Source organism: Herpailurus yagouaroundi, unplaced genomic scaffold (genome assembly GCF_014898765.1).
Source record: "Herpailurus yagouaroundi ecotype Mexico unplaced genomic scaffold, PumYag 189, whole genome shotgun sequence".
NCBI lineage: Eukaryota > Metazoa > Chordata > Mammalia > Carnivora > Felidae > Herpailurus > Herpailurus yagouaroundi.
The window spans coordinates 12,023,742-12,046,162 of NW_024412420.1; the positions used below are offsets into that span (position 1 = coordinate 12,023,742).

Below are 22,421 nucleotides of genomic sequence, written 5' to 3' on the forward strand. Positions count from 1 at the left end.
TCTTCATCATTAGAAGACTTGAGTTTATTTTCTTAAATTTTGATAACCCCCTTCCCCCCCCCCCCCAAGTTGGGCTAGGAAGTGATTGGTGGGACATCCAGGGATCAATATGTGGCCATGAGGGTATAGCCTAGAAGCATTCCCGAGTTCCGGGATCCTTGTAGGCCACTGTGCAACCAACCAATTTCCCACTTTTGGTCACCAAGCTCAGCCCTTTCCCTAGTATCCCAACCACTTTCCCTAGTATCTTGTGTCATCTTTAGTGGGCAAACCTGGCCCACAAAAGGAACCCAAAGTATGAGATAGCAGACAGTCAGCTGGCCCCTTCATCATCAGATTTTGTCACACATCCTGACTCATTCCTGAACTCAGGTCTGAACATTATCGACCTTTAGTGCCTGGCTTCCATGGGCATAGTTAGAATGTTGAAAACATATTGTGATTCAGTCTTCCAGCCTGGCTTCAAGGCTCATTTTCCTTAGATGAGAGAGAGAGAGAGGGAGAGAGAGAGAGAGAGAGAGAGGAACAGAGATGAGCACTCTTTCTCACACTCAAGCCTGTGCAGCAGCAAAGCTGGTGATACAAATATGAGACGTGGGAGGGACTGGAGAGACACTGAGAGTCTGACAGAAGGGTGGTGAGCCTCTGGAGACGAGATTCGGGCTGATAGTTATAAGCTGCCTGCTGAGTCCCCAGGAGGACCTGAACACCTCTCCCTCCTTATAAAACGAAGCCCAAACCGAGTCTTGGGAAAAAATTCATTTTAAAGAGACCTGCCAGCTTCTGGAGAGACCTGGAAAAGGAGCAAGGTCCCCTCTCTTCCCGGCTGTCTCTGATTGCCTCAAATATTAGGCAGTTTTGAGGACCCAGAATTGGAGGGGGAACAATTTCTTCCCTGTACCCAGACGTACTGAGATATCTTTGATTCTTAAGAATCTGTAGCCCAGGATATTCTAATGATTTGGGGGGTAGGGGGTGGGGGTGGAGTGAGGGTTGCAGGCAGGGTAGGGATCAGGGGAACCTAGGCTGGGGGATGTCCCTTCCTCTTCCTCTCCCTATCCCACAAGTGAAGAGAAGGCTATTCCCTTTCCCCAGTGCCCCTTCCCATTCCAAGAGCAAGCAGCAGATGCTGGAACCAGGCAGGACGTCTTGGGCAGCCGCTGTAGCCTTCCAAGAAGCTCCTAGCCTCGCTTAGCTTAACCTAGCCACAGAGCCGGAGGGAGAACCTTGGGCTCAGACCCTCCTATTTCCCAGACTTCTGGGTCCTCTGGGCTCTGGCCTGCCCTTCAGACCATAAGAATTGTGAAGAAGCGAGAATAATAAACCCAGGCTTGGAGGAGACAGAGTAGACCTGAGAAGCAGGAAAAGCAGTTTTCACCTGGGAAGGAGAGTGCTTCCTCTTCTTCGCCTCTCTTTCTGAAAGCGATGCTAAACAGTGAACTCTTCTCTTTTTCTACCTACACAAAACCCTGGAAACAAACCTTTTCTTTTAGTTCTCTCCTCACCACGCGGAGATTCATTCGGGGGGACATTTACCCACCCTTCCCTTGAGGGAACGGGGCTCAAGCCACGCAGGGGTTAACTTTTCTGAAAACACAATTAACTTTTTCCTATCCTGCGTGGGGAGGGGAGGGATATATTTATTTAATCACTGGGGGATGGGGTGGTCTCAATCCAAATGCTCCCTCCTCCCTCCAAGGCACAGACGCCTCTTTCGCAGATCCTACGTAGGTGGAACAGGACGCGTTGTGTTGTCGGGGAGAGAGAGAGAGAGAGAGAGAGAGAGAGAGCGAGAGGAGAAGGAGAAGAAGGAGGGAAAAAAAAAAGGTTGATAGGTTTGTGCGCGGGTCCCTCGCGCGGGCTGCGCTCCTCCTGGGTGCTATTTGACAATTCCTGCCTCTGCCATTGGTCAGTGTTGGATCAGATGGTTGTATTTCCTTCTGGCCCTCACTGGCACCTCGCCATCCCCCCTCAGCTAAAACCCAATCTCAGATATACTACTAATAGGCGCGGCGCTCGGACTATAAAACACAACAAATCATAAACCCGGCGGAGCAGCAGCGGCCGAGCGCGCCTCCCCTCCCAATGAGTTCCTATTTCGTGAACTCCACCTTCCCCGTCACTCTGGCCAGCGGGCAGGAGTCCTTCCTGGGCCAGCTACCGCTCTACTCGTCGGGCTATGCGGACCCGCTGAGGCACTACCCCGCGCCCTACGGGCCCGGGCCCGGCCAGGACAAGGGCTTTGCCGCTTCCTCCTATTACCCGCCCGCTGGCGGCGGCTACGGCCGAGCGGCGCCCTGCGACTACGGGCCGGCGCCGGCCTTCTACCGCGAGAAGGAGTCGGCCTGCGCGCTCTCGGGCGCCGAAGAGCCGCCCCGGTTCCACCCTGAGCCGCGGAAGTCAGACTGTGCGCAGGACAAGAGCGTGTTCGGCGAGGCGGAGGAGCAGAAGTGCTCCACCCCGGTCTACCCGTGGATGCAGCGGATGAATTCGTGCAACAGTGAGTGAGCCCTCCCGCGGCCGCCCCGACCCCCGCGGGCCCCCACCCCCGGGGACAGAAGTAGCGCCCCCACCTCCTTCCCGCCCCCCCTCCCCCCCCCCGGGGTGCTGGGTGGGCATCTCAGTTAGGAGCTAAGGGAGGACTGGGCGCCTGCCCCGGGTCTCCCGCTCTGCCCTCTGGCCCTCAGGAGTTACAAAGTTTGCAAAGTCCCAGCTGCACTGGGAGCCAGGGGGAGCGAGTGGGCTCTCCCAGAGCGCCACGCCAGAGCCGGATTCCGGGGCAGGGGAGGGGGCAGGGGCCGCAGCCACTGGCGTGGCTTTCCCTCGTGCCCCCAGCCCTGGTCGGGTCCCCCACCCGAAGACGGTTCCATTAAAAACGGAGTGCGTCATAGGAAGGGGGGCGGCGTGACGCTGGCGAGGGAGAGTTGAGTCTGTCCCGGACTGTGTTTCCCTGGGGGTCCGGGGCTGGGGAAGGAGGAGGCACCAGGAAAGGGGTGGTAGTCAGAGGAGGGAGGGCGAATAAGGGGAAGAAAGGGAGAGGGAGCAGGCGCAGGCAGGCGGAGGGGGAGAGAGGGAGAAGCAGGCGCCTGGGTCTCAGGTTGGATTATTTGTCGGCCTGAAGTCCCAAATTGATGTCCATTAGCGGGACACGAAAGTGAGGAGCCGTTAATGTCGACTATGGATCGATCCACGTCATTACGGATTAAGGGCTGGAATCTATCACAGGGTGGTGGGGGTGCCAGATAGATGGAAAGAAAAGATGAGGCTAGGAAGAGACACACCTGGCCAGTGCTTCCCCAGCCCCTCCCCCTCGGCTCAGGTGGGATTTTAAGCCCTCCTCCCATCCCCCACCTGGAGTCTAGACCAGAGGCACAGGCCTGGGAGACCCGGAGGGAATCTGGAGGGGGCGCTGGAGGAGTGAAAGAGGGGGGCGGGGGGAGCGGGGAACTCTCGGAGAGCGGAGGGCATCCCGGGACAGGCTAGAGTCCATGTCTGAGGGTCGAGTGGGGGAGGGGGTTCTGGCCCCGCTGACCCCAGGCCTCAGCATCTTCTCTCTGCGTAACAGGTTCCTCCTTTGGGCCCAGCGGCCGACGCGGCCGCCAGACCTACACGCGCTACCAGACGCTGGAGCTGGAGAAAGAGTTTCACTACAATCGCTACCTGACGCGGCGGCGGCGCATCGAGATCGCGCACGCCCTGTGCCTGACCGAGCGGCAGATCAAGATCTGGTTCCAGAACCGGCGCATGAAGTGGAAAAAGGAGAGCAAACTGCTCAGCGCGTCTCAGCTCAGTGCCGAGGAGGAGGAAGAAAAACCAGCGGAGTGAAGGCGTTGGAAAGGGAGGGGGGACGCGAAGGGAGCGGCCTGTGGGGAGCCGAGGGCCTCGGAGAGCCCCGAGAAGGCTCTGCGGGCGGGGGACCCGGGGGACCTGCTCTCTAGCGCACGACACGTGCGGGGGGGGGGGGCCCAGCGCTCTCTGGACGCCCCCGCCCGCAGAGCTCTCATTGGGTGCTGGGAGGCCCTGCCGCCTGAGCCCACCCAGCACCCTGAGCGCCCCCTCCATCCCTGCGGGACCCGCTTCAGCCCCATCAGGCTCCCCTGTGAGAACTGAGGACCGGACTCGCTTGATGTTTCCTGGAAGCAGAGCAAAATGCTCTTGTCCGTGTCGCGTCTCATTTCGTCCATGTCCCCGGTGCACGGTTCAATGGTAGATTCGCAGTCCCCTCAGCGGGGGGCCTCGAAGACTCCCTGACCCCAGACCTCTCTCCCACCCCCTCCCTAAAGCCACTGGAAGGAGCACATACTACCTAGAAGTAAGAAGAGGAGCCTCAGAAGAAAACAAAGTTCTATTTTATTAATTTTCTATGTGTTGTGTTTGTAGTCTTGTCTTAGCTCTGGACGTGAAATACTTCGGTAATAATATTAATATTATTAATAATGATGATGATAATAATAATAAAGACGTTAAAACTCGCCGCTCGGTCACCTCTGCTCCTCCCCTGCCACTCCCCCACCCCCAAGGCCACCCCATCCTCCCAGTGCCGGAAACTCCGCAGCAAAGGCTGGAGCCCTGGTCGGCCCCAGCGGGCCCGACACGACTCGGAAGTTACAGTTGAGATAAAGGCTGGAGCGGTCCCGCCCAGGCTCCCGCGCCGCGCCTCGCCAGTGCTGAGGCTGCAAACAGCCTCTCCTGGTGCACCCTTGGGGGACGGAGAAGGGCCGTTTCCCTCTCATTCTCTAGCTTTTCCTCGTTTGTCCGTGGCACGAGGGACGACCGAGGCCCCGAGCCCGGAGCCCCTGCAGAGACAGCCAGGAGGGTCTGGCGCCTCAGCAGCGCCTTGCTGTCCTCACGATCGCGAAGCCGGTAGCCTTTGGCCTGTCCACATGGCCTGATCTCCTCCGGCCTTGGCCCTCGGCTCCCGGCCCGTGCCTCTGGAGACTAAAATCGGGGCCACCGGGTATCTCTTCGCGCGCAGCTGAAGGCTCCAGGCGCCCCTTCCTGCCTCAAGCAGGAGCTCATCGACAAGTAGGGGAATTTGAAGGCGCCGGCGGGCGCGGGGTGGAGGGCACGACTTTCCCCTGCTCCTTGGACACTTGAGGGCAGGAGGCCAGGTGATGGGGCATTTTGGTCTCATGCCCTCAACCAAAAAAAACGACCCATTCTCTCCCCACCCCCACCCTCACCCAGGCAGCAATCTGCGGACACTGTTTTCCTTTCTTCCTCCTCCCTCTCTCTCGCTTTTTTATTTTTAAAGAAAATAGCCATCCGGCAGAAGGAGCCCAGCTGCGGCGGTCTTTGGCCGCCCAGCGTGCTCAGCAAGGCGCCGCTGGTCCTCGGAACCCCTTTCCAGGGAAGATGTGGGCCGCGGAGCACATTCTGAAACTACCCAGATGCCAGCAAGGGGCCTTCAGTGGGGCCTCCCAGTGCAATAGCGGGCATCTGGTGAAAGGGTCTTGCCTTCATCCCAGACTCTCAGAACCCCAAACCCCAGGCACCTACTCTGCTGCCGTCTTCCCCTAAACTAGGCCGCTTAGCCCCAGCTCTGTTCCTCCTCTGGGGTCCCTGTCCTGCTTTGCCATTTTCCGGGCCTGGGCTAAGGATGAAGAGGAAGTCAGGAGGAGGATTCCAAACTTCTAAAGGGCACAGAAGTGAAAGCTTCTCCGTGGAACCCTCGGCCCAGCCCTGCCAGCTCCGCCTGGACGCTATGCATGGGCCACAGCAGTCCAGGCAGGAAGCAGGCCGGGCTGAACTCAGGGGGAAACGCATTGCAATAATTGTTTTTCACACATCTTCCAACCCTCCCCCCACCATTTCCTTCCCCAACTCGGAGACTTGCAAAGCCCACATAAGGGAAAAGCGACTCAGTTTTTGATCATCTCATCCAGAGTGAAAATAATAATAATAATAATGACAAGGAGAAGGACACCAGTAGTCTAACACCACTTTCAAGAAAGTGGGTAAAGGCTCAACTGGGTCCCTCCTCTAAAAGACTCAACTCTGCGGGTGAGCCTGGCCCAGGTTTCTTTTCTCGCCCGGCGTTTGCAGGGAGCCAGCAGGGAGGCAGCGGTCGCCGCCATGGCAGTCTGCGGCCCGCGCTCCCGCCGATCGCCGGGAGGTGGCGCGCTCTGCTCAGAGGCCGCCGCCAACCTTCTCCCGGTTTCTCCCCCTTCTCCTTTTTTCCCCCTCTCTCGGAGGCTCGCATTGAATCGGCCCTAACGATTCTCGGATCGTCATTATTTGTAACCATAGAGCATGAATTACCTCTTGAGGTCATCAGCGAGAATTTACGACTGGTCAACAAAAGCACGTGATTCTCTAACGCCCCCCCATCCCCCTTCCAACCCCCCCCCCCATATTTGGCCGCATACATAGCAAAACGAAGTACAGTGCATCGCTATAATTCATTAATACATCATAAATCGTGAAGCACAGGGTTATAACGACCACGATCCACAAATCAAGCCCTCCAAAATCACCCAAATGAGCTCGTACTTTGTAAACTCCTTCTCGGGGCGTTATCCAAATGGCCCGGACTATCAGTTGCTAAATTATGGCAGTGGCAGCTCTCTGAGCGGCTCTTACAGGGATCCCGCTGCCATGCACACCGGCTCTTACGGCTACAATTACAATGGGATGGACCTCAGCGTCAACCGCTCCTCGGCCTCCTCCAGCCACTTTGGGGCGGTGGGCGAGAGCTCGCGCGCCTTCCCCGCGCCCGCCCAGGAGCCCCGCTTCAGGCAGGCGGCGTCGAGCTGCTCCCTGTCCTCGCCCGAGTCCCTGCCCTGCACCAACGGCGACAGCCACAGCGCCAAGCCCTCTGCTTCGTCCCCCTCCGACCAGGCGACCCCGGCCAGCTCCAGCGCCAATTTCACCGAAATAGACGAGGCCAGCGCATCCTCGGAGCCTGAGGAAGCGGCGAGCCAGCTAAGCAGCCCGAGCCTAGCTCGGGCACAGCCAGAGCCCATGGCCACCTCCACAGCCGCGCCCGAGGGGCAGACTCCGCAGATATTCCCCTGGATGAGGAAGCTTCACATCAGCCATGGTAATTGTCGCTTTCGCTCCCGTTTTTGTCTTCCCCCGGCTTTCCTTCTCTGCGTTTGGGGAGGTTGGGGGTGGGGGGGAGGCGAGGAGAGCTTGGCTTTTCCTCAAATATAGATTTATTTTTTTTTCCGGGGGGGAGAAGTCTCTAAGAGGGTCCTCACAGCTCGGGGGATAGAGCCAAAGAAGGTCTAGGTCTTTAGCTGGGGAGGAGTATTTTTAATCATTTGTCTCCAGATTCGGCTAAGGTTTTATTCGCCCAGCTGTACTAGCTATAGGATGAAGGATGGGGTTTATGTAACGTGGGGAAGGGTCGTGCTTACCCCCGAAATTTTGAGGCTGCTGCTAGCAAAGGAGGGGCGAGCAGTAAAACGAGCTTTCCAGGGCAAAAGTGCAGCCGCTCTCCTCCCTCCCGGGGCGAGCGGCCGCCTGAGCCCAGCGAAGGGTGAGGCACAGGGAGGGAGCAAGAGACAAAGCCGGGCGCATTCACTGCCGGCAGAAGTGGGGGCTGCAGGAGAAGGGGGTGCAGAAGCGAGCTCGGATGCGGGCGTCTGGAGTGGGGAGGATTGGAGCTGCGGTGAGCTGGGTGCCAGGGACGCCTGGGTCCTGCTCCACGCCCCTCTCCCATCCAGTGCCCCCCTCCCTTAACCGGAATAACATTGCCTCGCGGCTCTACTCTGTCTGCTCCAGATATGACCGGGCCGGACGGGAAAAGGGCCCGGACCGCGTACACCCGCTACCAGACCCTAGAGCTGGAGAAGGAGTTCCACTTCAACCGCTACCTGACGCGGCGGCGGCGCATCGAGATCGCCCACGCGCTCTGCCTGTCCGAGCGCCAGATCAAGATCTGGTTCCAGAACCGGCGCATGAAGTGGAAGAAAGACAACAAACTGAAAAGTATGAGCCTGGCTACAGCCGGCAGCGCCTTCCAGCCCTGAGCCCGCCGGGAGGAGCCCTGGGTGGCCCAAGAGCCCTTGCCGCCCCCAGCCCTGGCCCCTCCAAGCCTCCCTGCGCTGCCACTGCCCGCTGGGGACCGGTTCCCACGAGCCTGCCTCGCCCCGGCCTTGTGTTACGATTTTTCGTTCGGTCTTAGGTCTTCCTGTGGCTCCCTCTCTCCTGGACTGGTTAATCTTGTTATTATTGTTAATAATAATTATTATTATTATTTTCCCTCCATGCTCCCCACTCCCCTCCACTCACCCCAAATCCGCCAGTATTTCTGAATGTTCGTGTCTGTGGTTGCACTCCTTCCCCCAGGAAAGAAAGAAACTCGCATGTTTAATGTGAACTTTCCCCTCCCCATCTGTGTTCTTCTAACTTATTTATAAAAGGATGGTCGCTGTATTTTGAGTTTCAGCTTGAAACTTCTCTAAGGGGCAGCAGTTGAGGTGGGGTAGTGCCGCAGCAGCGCCCTGGCCCAGCTGAGCTGGCCTCCGCGATGGAGTCCATGACTGTCTCTTTCCACCCTCCTCCTCCGCCCTCCCCACTCCCCAGGCCCAAGTCTCCCAGTGGCTTGGTCCTGGGGTGGGAAGGGGGCAGGGAGGGCCAAAGAGGGTGATATGGAGAAGAGGGAAGGTAAACCTTGAGAGTAAGGTTCCTGCCGCCTGGGTAGGCCCCACAAGGCCTGGCCTGGGAGTGTAGGGAAACAAAAATAATCCTCAGTGTAAAATGTCTTGTGTATTTCTCTGTGAGTCCATGGGTCTGGAGTAGAGGGCCCGAACCTTGTAAATATGGGGATAGTCTGGGTCAGACCCATCCCCTCCCCACCCCCCACCCCCAGTTCGCTTCTAAGACCATTTGTAGTGAGTGAGTGGATGCTGTGCTACGTGTGAAATCTGTCTTTGCCTTTGCCGGGCCTGTCTCAGTGATTCGCTTTTGGTATTTGTTTGTAGCTTTCCTTGAAGTCAAATAAATGTTTCCCCTACTCCACTGCCCTCCCACTTGTCTTTTCTCTGGGGGCCTGCCTCTCCCATCACTGGGCACACCCTAGACCATTCTTGACAGATCTGGGGTGTAGGGAAGGGAAAGCAGGGTGCTTGCCAGCAGCCTCTCTTAGCCACCTACATCCCTGGCTTGGTCAGCGGTACTTGGGCCAAGGGATACGTTTCCCCCCCCCCGTCTGGGGGACTGGGAGGCCCAGAAATCCCACACGGGGCTGGAGTAAGGGAAAGGCCGAGCTGGACTCTACCCTGGCCTTCCACCAGCCAGCCAGAAAAGCCTCTAGAAACCTCTTCAGGGAAAGCAGTTTAGGCCTAAGTCCTGTTAGGAGGCTCCTGGCCTTTTGGGAGTGGTACAGGCCTGCTCAGATCCCCTGGCTCCTGGCCCAAATCCCAATTCAGCTCTGCCACCCACTAAGACCAAAAAAAAAAAATCAGCTCAATTTCAAAGGTTTTCTCTCAACCTCAGTCTTCTCTATACTTATCAAGGGCTCCCTCTCTCCAGGGGCCCAGCTGACCTTCCTTCTTGATTAGGAGTTGGGGTCCCTCCTGAAAGACCCCTGTTCCCCTGCCAGCCCGAGTGGCCCAGGGTTAGGGCCCAGTCTTCCTCCATCCAAGTCCGCCTCCACCCTGAGTACAAGAGTCAAGTCTGGACACTTACCCGGTCAATCCCTTCCAGCTTGGCCCAACTTCTTACAGGACTGGGGGGGGGAGGGGGAACTGGTGAGGAGGCAGCCAAGGGTCGTAGAGGCTCTACTGGGCCCTCCTTTCCCCTCACCCCTTGACTTTGTCCCCCTTTGTCCATAGCAAACTATCCCAAAAGTCGCTATGACATTTAGATGTCAAATGGATAGGGGTTTTATCTCGAAGTTAGATCGTAAAAATCGCCGAGAAGTCAGACAGATACCCCTCACTGGCTCGAGAAAGTCACGTGAGGTCCATAAAGTTAGTTTTATGGTTTTGGGGAGTTGACACCGCGCGGTATATTTCACATTCTCCAGAATGTTAAGTGACACTTTAACTGCTCGCTGTGGTGGGGAAGGGGGCAGAGGTAGGTGAGCGCTCTCCCAGCCCAGAAGGCGGTGGCGGCAGCCCAGGCCCCCGGCGCTCCCGCGGTAAGTGGCTTCCAGCTTTCGCTTTCTCCCCTCGCAATTTTGGGGCTTGGAACTGGGGAAGGAAATCTTGCCTCCAGGGCTGTGAGATGATAAGGTGGGGGAAATTTAGTCTGCGTTTTGCACCGAGTCCTGACAGGCTGGGTGTCTGAAGTGGGGGCACTCGGTTCCATAAGGCCTCAGCGGTTGGGGTGCCTGGTTTGTATTCGCAGGAGTGTCTGGCTCTTTGTGGGGAAAGGGGCTCGTGGGGGCTCCTTCGGTGCCCTTGGAAATTTAGGGGGCAAGAGGGAAGGGTGTGTATTACTGAAGCAAGGGCCCTTGTGGGGGGGCCACTTCACTGCTGGATATCTTCAGACAGACATCTCCCCACCCCCAGGAAAGAAACTTTATGACATTCATTTGTCAGGGGTGTGTGGGGGCGCGCGCGGCTGGGCACTTTTATCTGGATACATCTGAGCTGAGAAAAAGCACCCGCAAGGCTAGCGCAGCTGCTGGGGGCTGCCTTGCACTGGGGCTCTCTTTGGCTTTCAGATTTTTGAGCCCTATGAAAGGGGGTCCCTGCCTTTTCTCCAAAGCCTGTTGGAGGGGGTTACTCAGGATGGGGAGCGCGGCACTTCTGCACCCAGCTTCAGCTTGTTAATTCCAAGCCGACCCTTCTGCTTGGCTCTAAGTAGGGTCAGAGGGGCACAATCCCCTCAAATTCCAAAACCCAAATCCCTGGCCAGGAGGGGGGGGGGGGAAGGGGAGCGCTTCTTCCCTTGCCTGGAGGAGTTAGATGTTGAAGCAGATCCCTGGCAGTCCCTCCATAAATAAAACTTGCTCCAGAACACAGACCCCAACTGTCCGGAGGAGGGGGGGGGGTGGGAAGAAGGGACGCAGGAGCTGGGAGAGAAAAATCAGAGGTTCTCTCTTTCCTCTCCTCTCTCGCCCTCTTCTTTTCTCTCCACCAGACCCTTAAAAGCCCCTTTGTTTTGTGGCACCACAAACCAGAGGGATTTCATCATTTGACCCCCAGGGGGCCTGTTATTTTCTAAGGGTAAGTCACCCTCTTCTAAAAACCAGAGGCCTCCTCTCCACCAAACTGACCACCGTCCCCCCCCCCCCTTTTAAGATCGACGGGGTCTGCCACCCTGTTACTCCTGTTTTTGCCGGCCTGCCAGCTTATCAACTCCTGTGGATAGTTCCTCAAATTGGACATATGGCGCCTTAAGGGGCTTCTGATCTTTGGGACAAGGAGAGGGCCACAAGATTCCCTTCATTTCCCATTAAAGGATGCCTGCCCTCTGCCTCTCTCCTCTCTTCCCTGCAGCCACTCTCTGTTCCCTGAGCTCTCCAGTCCCTGCCCAGGCCTGACTTAGGAGAGCCTTCACAGGTTTGAGAGCAAAGAGGACAGAGAGCTTGGTGTCCTCACCCTGATTTGAAGATGAATCTCCCCAAGAATGATGAGGCATTGGTATCCCTTGGAAAGGAGACTCCGGTCAGTTCCCAAAGGATCCTCAGCATCCTTTAAGATACCAATATATTTTGGAGGCATAGCTTCCCCACACTCCCACTCTGGACAAGGCAAATGAGTTGAGTAAGGTGCAGAGGAAGAGTGCAGCAGGGGCAGAATCTGACCTGGGGCCTCCTGGGAAATCCCATTGCCATGTGCCCTGGCCTCCCTCCAACGCCGCCTCCTTCTCTCAGAAACCCCAGACCACCAGGCCCGCCTTGAAGATTTTTTTTTTTTTTTGCCCCCTTCCATGTCAGCTCTGCAAACTCTGATAAAGAAACGTGTGGGGCTGGTGTCCCAGGGACATCTGCTGGGCATATCTAGACAGATTTTCCGGAATGGCAAAAAGAAGCCCGAGGCGGGGGTGCCCGCTTCCTCCCCGGAGGCCAAAACCCTTGAAGGGTCTGGTCTCCTCCTCTAAGCAGCTCCTGAAGACCCTCCGGCTGGGTTTTCCTCTTCTCTACTTTAGGTTGTCTGGGCAATGGTCTCCCTTAAAACCCAACAAGGATGTGTTGGGGGAGGGGGTGAGAGGTGGGAAGGGGTTTCTGGTGCAAGGAGCTTCTTCTCCTTTGCTATAGCCCCCCTCTCACCCCCCCCCCCCCCGCCCTTCCTTCCAAGATGTTCTTTGGGAAAGCTGTTCCCCAGTCTGGAGGACTCTTCTCTCCCTTCTCACCCACTTGCTTCCCCTCCCCGGCTGAGCCCAGGCCTCAACCTTGTGAGCTACAGGCTGGTACCCTCTAGCCAGATCCTTATGCCCATCCTTGCAACTGCCCAGCACCCTCAACCCCGGGCGGGCAGGGCGGAGGAGGCAGCCAGGGATTGAGGCCGCAGTTGCCCTTTCCCCCCCAAGGCCAGCCTGACCAGCACTCTGCAGACAATTTGATTTTGATTTTTTTTGTTTTGTTTTATTTGGTTATTTTGTTTTGTTTTGGTTTGTTTCTCTGCGCCACGGGGCGGGAGGAAGTATAAAGAAGTGTAAACAGGAAAGCCAGCCGGCCCTGGAGTTCTTAGCGCCCATATTTCATCGGCGGCTTCCTCTCCATAACTGCAGCACGGACACTTAACCCTTCCCTGGCTGTGAGAATGTATTCCCTGGGGGTGGTGGGGACAGGGTGTGGGGGCAAGATCCAAGTAGAAGCTCCTTTCCCCGGCCCGGTTCCTTTATCCCTGGGGTCTGAATGCTGGGGCAGAAACCAAGGATTCGGAGCAAGAGAGAAAACAGACCGCTCTCCCAAACTCAACCCCTTCCAGGGCAGTGAGGAGAAGGCTCTCCCTGCATGGGCTTTTCAGCTTGGGGACCAACTGGATCGACCAAGGAGGACAGAGCTAGGGAGAACCCCTCCCATGCTTTAGGGCGACTCTCTCCATTTTTGGAGTTTCTAGAAGTAATCAGATTTCGAGGCTGGGATCTGCCCACAGCAGGATTTATCGATTGCTGCAGCGCTGTTACACATCCATATTAATTAACCCAGACACCGGCCTGGAAACTGAGCTGCTTGGGGAGGAGGAGGAGGGGAGAAATAGGGGCCCCTTAAGGAAAATGGACATTTCTCCCTAAGTGCCCCCAGGGCCCAGATTGGAGAGTCCTTCTCCACCAGAATCGTGTGGCCTTCCCCAAGCTTGATGTCCCCGCACTTCTCAGCAGGGGCAAGCGTGCCTTCCTCCCCACAGTCAGAATCCACACACAAATATTCTCAGGGGTGGAATTAAACACCCCTCAGGCCTGACTCTTCCTTGTCAGAGGTAGGCTGCCCCGGCCCTCCAAGGGATGGATCCTTTGGTGGATATTCGCAGCACGACCTTTCTAGAGGGCTTTACGCCTCCTCCCCACCTTCCTTGCAACTTCCTCCAGGTAGAAGCTTTTTTATGGTTTGGGGGCTTGTTTTGTTTTTAGTGTTTGGTGGTGGTGGTGGTGGTGGTGGTGATGGCGGTGGTGGTGGTGATGGCCTTCCCCTTCGTCTTCCCCCTCCCTCCAAAAAGTGATTAAAATCTGTTAAAGGATTTAATTAAGACAGTTAAATGAAAAGGAAGGAGGCGCAAATGAGTTGGGGGAAAAAACCCACACCAAAGCTATTCTCAACGATTAAATCGCCATTTTAACAATATAATGGAGTTTGCATCCTGAAAGGGGAAATCAACGCTCATATCTCATCAATAATTCATAGAGTCCGGGATCACGCAGAGGTCAGCAGACGGGGCCGAAGCGCCGGCCTGCTTGGGGCTCCGAGCCGCTGGAGCCGCTGCCGCATACATTACGCGCCGCGGGCCGCGCTGCCGCCACCTCCGCGGCGGCTTGGGCCGGGGACGCGCCTGCCGACAGGTTTAGGCTGATTTTCGGATTTTTCGTTCTTCCTTTCGGTGAATTTACTGAGACCCCAGATTTCGGGCTCCCAGAGGATGTGGGGGATTTAGGAGACGGGAGAGGACTGGACTTGGGAGCGATTTGGGACCGGTCGCACCTGGCATGTCACCACCTTTCCAAGTTTTAATCTCTTCTCCACCTTTTTTTTCTCCGTTTCCCTGTTTCAGGCGTCTTCTGTCCTGTCTCTTCTCTCCCCACATTTCCACTTGAAGAGGAAGATGCACTCGCTGCAGCTTCTTCTAGCTTCTCTTCCCCGGGGGAAGAGGCTCCCAGGCTGCCCGGCCGGGTTCTGGCCTTGCAGTCCGCGTGGTTACGGGCTGAGCCCACGTAGCTGTGGCCCTGGTTTCGGCCTCTGAGCCTTGACGCTGTCTTTGATTATAGCGATCCCTGACCTCGGAGCCCTGTGGGGTAGGGATGAATGTGCCCAGGGAGGAAAGGGATCTCGCAGGCCCCAGTCCGCCTTGCCTGGTCAAGATGACCCCGGGCCAGGTGGGAAGGGAAGGATTCAGCTCGGAAGGCAGCATCTGGAGGAAAAGTAGAGGGAAAGTGCCAGCATGTGAGAACATCTCCCCTTGGAGCTTGAAGGCGGATGCAGGATAATCTCTCTATTTTGGAAATTCTGCAGGCTTGTTCCATTCTCTGTGTTTGTGCCTCTCTAATTTGCTCTCTTCTGTTTTCTGACTCCCAACGGGCCCCTAGGGAAGGAGGAAGGAAACCTGTCCCTGTGAGAGGTGGGGTCCTGAGAGGGGATATTTGGGCACAAGGGAAACCGAAAGAGCGCAGGTCGCCCGTATGGCCTCTGCGCTGGCCGAGAAGCAGAGGCTGTAACGTCCCCGAGCTGCCAGTAGAGTCCGCCTTAGACCAAGTTCACAGCCAGGCTGGGGCCTCTGAGGCGCCAGCGAGCGGCCGCGCAAGGTGGCCCCGGGCCCGCTGGGTCTCGCACGGCCTGGACACTGAGCTCTCTTTCCAGCCCTTTGGGGACTGTGGCTCCCTCCGCTCTCAAGGAACCCTTGCTCCAAGCTCTCTCCACTCTTCACCCCAGAAACTCCCTCCTCCAGGTCAGCCGACGCGTCTTACCGCGCCCTGTGTGTCCCCACGCCCAGCACCCGCGGCCCCACTCGGGGACAAGAATGGAGAGGATGGGTCATCCAAAGCCTTTCCAGGCACTCCACAGGAGAGACCGGTGGAAATGCGGGAAGTGGGGTCGATGCAGGAAGTGGGGTGGCGTTTTTGTTTTTGTTTTTGTTTTTTTCCGAAGGAGCCATTCAATAATCAAGACTCCTCTTCCCCAGTGCTAAGGCCCTTAGTGGAGGTTGGGGACGGTGGTGAGCGGGGGAGGGGCACGAAAAGCGTTTTTGCGCTTGGATTTCTGCAGCCGGCGCAGCAGAATGAGACCCTGGGCCGTGAGGCCAGTGTTATTGCCAGAGGGGTCGCAAAGTTGGAGGGTCAAAAGTTTACAGCGTGCGTGAGCGGGCGGCGGCGTCTAGCGGCGGGGGCGGGCTGGGCAAGGGGAGGAGGCTGTGTGAGTGGAGGGAGAAGCAGGGAGCAAGGGGTGCTGGAGGTATGGGAGACGTGTGCTTGGGGAGTGGGGGAGCAGAAGTGGGGTGGGGAGACTGACACCTGGGAAGGGAGACACTGGAGTAGAGGAGAAACCCTTCTCCAAACCCCGGAGCTGGTGGGGTGGGGGAGCCGCACAAAAGAGCGCTGGGGGCATGGAATCCTCTGCGCAATTTTCTCTCCCAAAGATAACCTTTGAGTCACCATATAAAATTTAATTAAAACCTACCCAGCCACACACATTAAAAAAAAAAAAAACCCAATTACCCACACGTCCTTGCAGGACATTTGATGGGGCCAAAGAAGGCTTCCAAGGTGAAGGCCTGATTCTCACCAACATCAGCCCCACCCTGCTTCCCCTAAAGGGGCCAAACAGCTGACTCCCCCAAGGCCCCCTCTGCCCCCAGGCAGGCCTGTTTTTCAGGGTTTCCTAGCCCCCAGGCTGGGCCCAGGCAGCTGGAGTCCATGACTCCTATGGGCTAGGACTGGAGGGTTTCTGAACTCCCATTCCTCTTTCCAAATTGCTTGGGTTTAAGAAGGTGGATATTGAAAGAAGGCTGGCTTGCTAATCCTCGCACTCTCCCAAACCTCCACTTGTGTGTTCATCCAGAATCCCTCTCTTCCTAAGTGGAGGAGGGAGGGGAAATGAGAAGGAAAAATACTGAATGGCCTCACAGAGATCTTTTTAACTGGAGTTGAAACAAGCGACCTGAAATGAACCTCCAATCCATGCATTAGGCTGCGCTCATAAGTAACATGTTTACAGGGACTCTGTAATTATAACACCAGGGCATATGCCTATTTTTGGTCTTTAAATGAGTGTTTGTTGTGTTATGAAATGTCTTCATCTTCTGTTCTAAGCATTGGGTATAGGAGGTGCGCTGTGGGTGTTTGTCCTGAGAGTTTTCATAAAGATGCCTTTTGAAATATGGCCGGAAGAGACAACAACTTAATGGCAGATTTTACATCAATTTGCCCCAGTTTTTGCCTAACCAGTTGGGTGTGGGTCCCCATTTCTACTCAGCCTTGGGACACGTTTCTCTGAGGAGTCAGGCCAGGAAGGAATTCCTGAAGTCCAGAAGGGGTAGAGGTCAAAGCCTGAACAGGGACTCCTGTTCCTCCTCTGTGTCTTCTTCCTCCTTTCCAGGACAGAATGCTAGCAAATTTATGGTTCTGTGGACTAGCCTGGAGCAGCCAAAGGGCCTGGGCTGGAGAGGCCTCGGGAAGGGGAAAAGAGAGTCCTCAGCCATCCTGGCCAAACCAGGTGTTTGGGGATGTTCTCTCCCATGTCCCTGGGTTAGGGGGGTATATCTCCCTGCAGACACTCGCCCTAGACTTAAACTGGGTGGAAGGGGAGTCACCTGACCTACCTCTGCTGGTCCGTTGGAGGCTGGAGAAAGGGGAAAATGTGTTGTTGACAATCCACCAATTCTAATCCTTGAGAGACAAATCAAAGAAAGTCTCTGAGTATTTTTAATGCCTCCTTGCTTTATTCCAGTACCTCCTTGTGGTGGTGATGGGGGTAGGTAAAAAGAGTTACTGTATAGATGAGAAGTGGTTTTAAACAAAAAACCGGGGGGGGGGGGTGGGGGGAGTGGAGCATTGTTTTGTTTTTAAAGGGAAATTAAGGCCTCTGAAAGCCAAGTCCCAAGCTTTGACCAGCACAGTCCAGCTCCTCTCTCAGGGTTCTCTGTCTTTCCCAAATGTGCTGGCCTATGGACCAATTCTCACCCCCACGAGGTGGAGGACTCATTCCTGGGGCCCTGGAGCCTCCAAAGTTTGGGCAGAAAGGGGGCTATCTCTGGCACTGGGGAATGGAATAAAGCAGATTGAGTATGCAAGGGGGTGGGCATACAGGCCCTACCAATGCAGCCATTTAATAGTGAAGGCAGGAGGGAAGGGGGCTCCGGCTCAAGCCTGCTCTCAGGGACCCAGATCCCGAAGGCCGCTTCTCCAGGTGCCATCCTCCCTCATAGGCCCCAAAAGGAGCCCCTGTGGAATCATCCTACCCTCTCCCACTTTTCCCTGGGAACCAGAACTGGCAAAAATACAGGAGTGATGGAATATCAAGGTGAAGGTGGGGCAGGCTGAGCCCTATCGGAATGGGACTTTTTTGGGGGTGGGGGTTGGGTGAAGGGAAGAGAAGGTTCTGGCAAAAAAAAAAAAAAAAAAAAAAAAAGTAGAGCTGGGGAGGATGAGCTGAATCAAATTCCTGCTCCGTCATTTTTCTCCCAAGTAATGACCTGCGCAAAATTCAATATGACCGAGCGAACTGCGCCAGCGTATTATAGTAACTGCCTGCTCGTGGGGGAGGCCCGGAGAGGGGTGAACCGTAGGTCACAGCGTCTAAAAATTATTAAAATGTTCGAGAGCCTCGTGACGCGCCTAGCTGTTTAACAAAGACTGACAAAGTATGAGATTAATACGAAAACTTGCGCCTCAAAAACAAAAACACATCAAAAAAAAAAAAAAAAAAAGTCTTGTTCCGGCCTCCAAGGAGGCCCGGAGCTACTGTGCCCGCAGCCGCGGTTCGGTTTTCCGGACACACAATAGTGGACAAGAGCGAGCTCCTCTGTGGCCGATCGGGCCCGAGGGCGGGTCTGCGGCCGGGAGGGCCGGTGAGTACTCTTGCCCGCTCCCTCTCTGGGCCTTCCACTCCTCGGTGCGGCCTCCGGTGCGCGGGCCGGCTGGGGGCTCGCCTCCTCGACCCTTCGGTTTCTCTCCCTCGCTCTGTGCCCTCTCCCGGGTGACAAAAGGTAGACGGATTCCGTGCGGGCTGGGCACGCCCGGGACAGCGAAGGGGGCTGAGCAGTGAGAGGTCACTCTAGCAACCTGTGGCTGCCCGGGGGGGAAGGCGGCCGGCGAGCCAGCGAGCGAGCGGGGAGTACAGGGGAGGTGGCTCGGGATGCGCGCGCAAAGCTTTTTGCTTTTTCTTATTTTTATTATGACTACTCCTGTTAGCGTTCTTTTGAGGGTGGAAGGGAGAGGCAGCCCCCGGTTTTGGTGAAATCCGTCTAGGGAGTGGCTGATAAACCTTGTCGTCCACCCATCGCGGCTGCACTCGGCTGGTGGGGGGGGGGGTGCGGCGCCTCGGTGGGATGGGCAGGTGGCGGCTCCCAGCGCGCAGAAGAGAAAATCTCTGCGCTCTGTCCCTAAGATCAGCCATACCCAGCCCCGCAGTGTCTCTGTCTCCCATACCTCTCTCTTGGGGTGCTCCGAGCACCTGGGCTGCATCCTTTGTGAAGTGCAGAGCAACAGAGAGTCCCGGTGGCCGGCCTAGCGGCCCTCCCCAAATTCGGAAAAGGCGACTGAGTTGGACGGGTTTCAGAGAGCGAGCGAGTTGAGAAGGACAGGAGGTATGGGGTGGGGGAGGGGCCTGGCCAGTTGGAATGGGTCGTGGAACCCCTGACTAACTGGCCTTTGATAAGACTTGGAAAGATCCCTGCTTGAGGTCGCGGGGCTGGTGGGGGTCCTACCCAGGCATTTTATCTGTGGGCCCAGGGCCAGACTCTAGTAGTCTCTCTAGGTGCCCATGTGGGGGGGTCTATTGGACCCTCTCTTGGCAAAGATCATTAAAATATAAGTGTGGTGTGGGGTGGGGTGTGTGTGTGTGTGTGTGTGTGTGTGTGTGTGTGTGTGATTTTTCAAATATATGCAAGTCAGCCTGGCTGGGCTGGGAGAGTGTTGTTGTTAGAAATCAGGCCCGGAGGCCAAAATTGGCAATCTGGATTTAGGATAGAAAATCAGAGGGTCTCTGGACATAGTTTCTGGCAAGTGGGAGCACTCCTCCTACCCACCTGCAAGGGTCCCAGAATTGTGGATGGGCAGAGACTTCTGGAATGTGATGGTTAGAGGGTTGTTTTTGTGTGTGTGTGTTATCGCTGTATTTGTTAATGAAATTGATATGATTCTGACTTGCTCACCAGGGATGCAAGTATTTCTCAGGGAGATGGGTAGGGAGTCTGGGCAAGGCGGAGGCTTTCTCTGCGCCAATTCCCCTAACCCTGTGCTGGCCCTCAGCATTCAGTCTAGGACCCAGTTCCCTCCAGCCCAGTCCCCAGTCTCCCAGTTTAGTATATTCAGCAGTTACTGGGACCGTCAGGAAGTTCATTCAGAAACCCCAGGTTCCCCCAGGTTTCCCAGACCCCCATTTTGGTCGCACTGCCAGCGACCCTAGCAGGTGGCAGAATGAGCAAATTTAGACAGAGAGAGTCTGCCTGGGGCTAGGGAGGTGGGAGAAGCGGGGTTCCTCGCACACTTCAGGGATTATCCCCCTTTTCTGGCCCCAGGAGGTATGGGAGTTTGGGAGGGGACAGAATATCATCTGGCTGCATCTTTTATGGTTCCTCATTGCCCTTCATTCGGAAATGAAACGCCTTTGATCTTTTTCTCAGGTTGTAAATGGAATTGCCCGTCATTAAATATCCGGGGCCCCATCTGTTTGGTCTCCCAGCATTTTTCTTTACAGCTGTTTCTCTCTCTTTTTACCATTGAATTTTTCCAAAAGGACTTTTATGACACCTCCTTCACACCCAGCCGCCTCTCCCTCCTCCCTTTGCTGAGAGGCGCCTTGGAAAATATCTAGATATTCGTTTGATGGCAAACTAAAGGCTTCGAGGGGCATGGAGGAACCGATTGGGGTTTTGTTTTTCTTAAAAAAAAAAAAAATAAAAGTCCTGGGGGGAGGGGAGGGGCGCGAGGGCACCCAGAAGGGCCTGATTCTGACTATGCTGCAGCCTCAGGATGACCCTTCCTCCTTTTGTGCTTAGCTAATGTTTACATCTCATAATTCATGCGCCGCCCAGGGTTGCGCCGCGGCCGCGAGGTTCGCGTCCCTTTGCGGAACCGGCGGTTTCAATTTCTCTCTGATAGAAGAGAAAGAGTTGAAAACCTTGTAATCCCCAAAATGGACCCGCAGTGCCTTTTCCTGCTCCCAGAACTCAAAAGTAGAACAAAACGAAATAAAATCAAAGCACTGAAATCACACCCCAAACGAGAAGAAGGCGCGCAAAGTGGGAGAACTGGAAAATTTCTGGGCCAAGAAGATCTGTCTGTCTTCTGTATATACCCTGTAGATCCGAATTTGTGTAAGGAATTTTGTGGTCACAAATTCGTATCTAGGGGAATATGTAGTTGACATAAACACTCCGCTCATTTTTTTCCCGAAGAAAAAAAAAATTTTTTTTTTTCCCAAATGAGGACCATCCGGTGACTGACCACACGAAGACTCCTTCCTTTTTCTTTCTTCTTTCTTTTCCTCCCTTACTGGTTAGAGACAGAGGAATCATCTACCTGAATTCTCCCACGCCTGCCCCTGGAAGGCTTGGTCCCTTTTCGCTTCTCTTAATAGGTTAATATTGCTGGTGTTGTTTTATTTTTATTCTCTCCCTCAAGCCCACTAATTCTCTACTCTGGGATCAGGGAGGCTTTACTGAAAATCCGGGGGGGGGGGGGGGCGGGGAACGACTATCGTCGTCAGTGGGCGAAGGCACAGAAAATCGCTTTTCAAACGGATGTTGAGGTCTCCTTTTCGTTTGGGATCAGAACAAGAGGGCCTGGAAATATGCAGTTACGAAGGGGTGTTATTCTGTGTGTGGGTCACCCCCAGGGCTCCTACCCACAGCATCATAAGGATGTGAGATTTCTCTGCACTGCAGAGGCGGCTGCATTAGCGGCAATTAGAAAGTCTGCACACCGTGATTAGCATTGCTCCGGTGGTTTTGGAATTAGCAAATTGCTATTCAGTGTGCTCTCAAAAGTTGCAAGATTTTTACTCCAGCGCTCGTGTTCAGTGTGAGAAACCAAGTCATTTCTCCCCGCTTGGGCCGCGTTGGGCACGGGGAGGAGTGGATAGGAGAAGGGAACGGAAGGACTGACTGACACAACCAAACTAATAGCGCAGCTAAATGCGATTTGGAAGGCGAGGTCTCCCCGAATTAGTGCATGAATTTCCTATCGATCCGCCCGCGGTTCCATTCATCTCTGACAAGTCCCTCCGTGCACCCGCCTGCTTGCTCCCGACGCCTCCTCTCTCACTCCCTACCCCTCCCCAGGCGACTGCAGAGAAAAGCCCCATGCTCAGTGCCTCTCGCCCCCAATGTGGGTTCCCTTCTCCAGGCAGAGCCCCCAGGCTGTCTCTCACTTAACTCCCCACACAGACTCCTGGGCTCCTCGCCGTCCTGAGGAGGGGATGGGGGCCTATGGAAGGCAGAGAATGCGGGGTGGAGGCGAGGCAGGACAGGAGGGGCTGCACCGGGAGCCCCAACTTCCGAGGCGATCCGGGATTGTTCTCTGCCCAGCGCCCCAACAGGCCCTCCAGCGGCAACCTGCCCTGTTCCTCTCCCTCTCTCTCTCCTTCTCTGTCTCTCTCTCTCTGATCCCGGAGAGAGCCTGGCGAGGAGGCGGTCGCCCCGCAGGAGTCCTATGTAAATCCTGGTGTTGGGTGGGTGGGGAGGGGGAAAGAGAAGAAGGGGAAATAAACCTCTTTGGCTGGAGTAGGGTCCGGGTGAGCAGATTTCCTTATCCGGGAATCGCAGGCGGGGCGGCCATTGGCTCCGGGGATCACGTGGGCCCCTAACTTTGTTCACTTGACAGTAAGTAGGAGGGCTTTCGGAAACAGGAAAACGAGTCAGGGGTCGGAATAAATTTTAGTATATTTTGTGGGCAATTCCCAGAAATTAATGGCTATGAGTTCTTTTTTGATCAACTCAAACTATGTCGACCCCAAGTTCCCTCCGTGCGAGGAATATTCACAGAGCGATTACCTACCCAGCGAGCACTCGCCGGGGTACTACGCCGGCGGCCAGAGGCGAGAGAGCGGCTTCCAGCCGGAGGCGGGCTTCGGGCGGCGCGCGGCGTGCACCGTGCAGCGCTACGCGGCCTGCCGGGACCCCGGGCCCCCGCCGCCTCCGCCGCCGCCCCCG

At 55.8% G+C, this 22,421-nt stretch overlaps 4 protein-coding genes across 6 annotated transcripts in view; all 4 read left to right on the top strand.

Moving 5' to 3' along the window:
• HOXB3 (homeobox B3) overlaps nt 1-22,421 on the top strand; it is a 54,227-nt gene that overhangs the window by 4,373 nt on the left and 27,433 nt on the right. The window contains exon 1 of one of the 3 annotated variants that reach the window (XM_040497276.1): nt 9,925-10,090. The exons of 1 other annotated variant lie outside the window; for it this stretch is intronic. The gene's annotated coding sequence lies outside the window, so the exon portion shown is untranslated. Of the gene's footprint in view, nt 1-9,924; nt 10,091-18,003; nt 18,117-22,421 lie in introns of those variants that run through there. One more of the 3 variants, XM_040497277.1, reaches the window with a different exon arrangement.
• Nucleotides 1,002-4,472, top strand: HOXB6 (homeobox B6). The gene is made up of 2 exons (XM_040497282.1): nt 1,002-2,500; nt 3,566-4,472. Exons 1-2 carry the CDS (start codon nt 2,086-2,088, stop codon nt 3,823-3,825), a joined length of 675 nt encoding a protein of 224 aa, XP_040353216.1. The 5' UTR covers nt 1,002-2,085; the 3' UTR covers nt 3,826-4,472.
• Nucleotides 4,599-8,967, top strand: HOXB5 (homeobox B5). Its single transcript, XM_040497281.1, has 2 exons — nt 4,599-7,042; nt 7,729-8,967. The coding sequence occupies exons 1-2, from the start codon at nt 6,481-6,483 to the stop codon at nt 7,974-7,976; spliced, it is 810 nt and encodes a 269-aa protein (XP_040353215.1). The 5' UTR covers nt 4,599-6,480; the 3' UTR covers nt 7,977-8,967.
• The window catches only part of HOXB4 (homeobox B4), a 5,166-nt gene continuing 859 nt past the window's right edge, over nt 18,115-22,421 (top strand). Inside the window, exon 1 of the mRNA XM_040497890.1 lies at nt 18,115-22,421. Coding sequence (XP_040353824.1) covers nt 22,179-22,421 — 243 coding nt within the window. The 5' untranslated portion in view covers nt 18,115-22,178.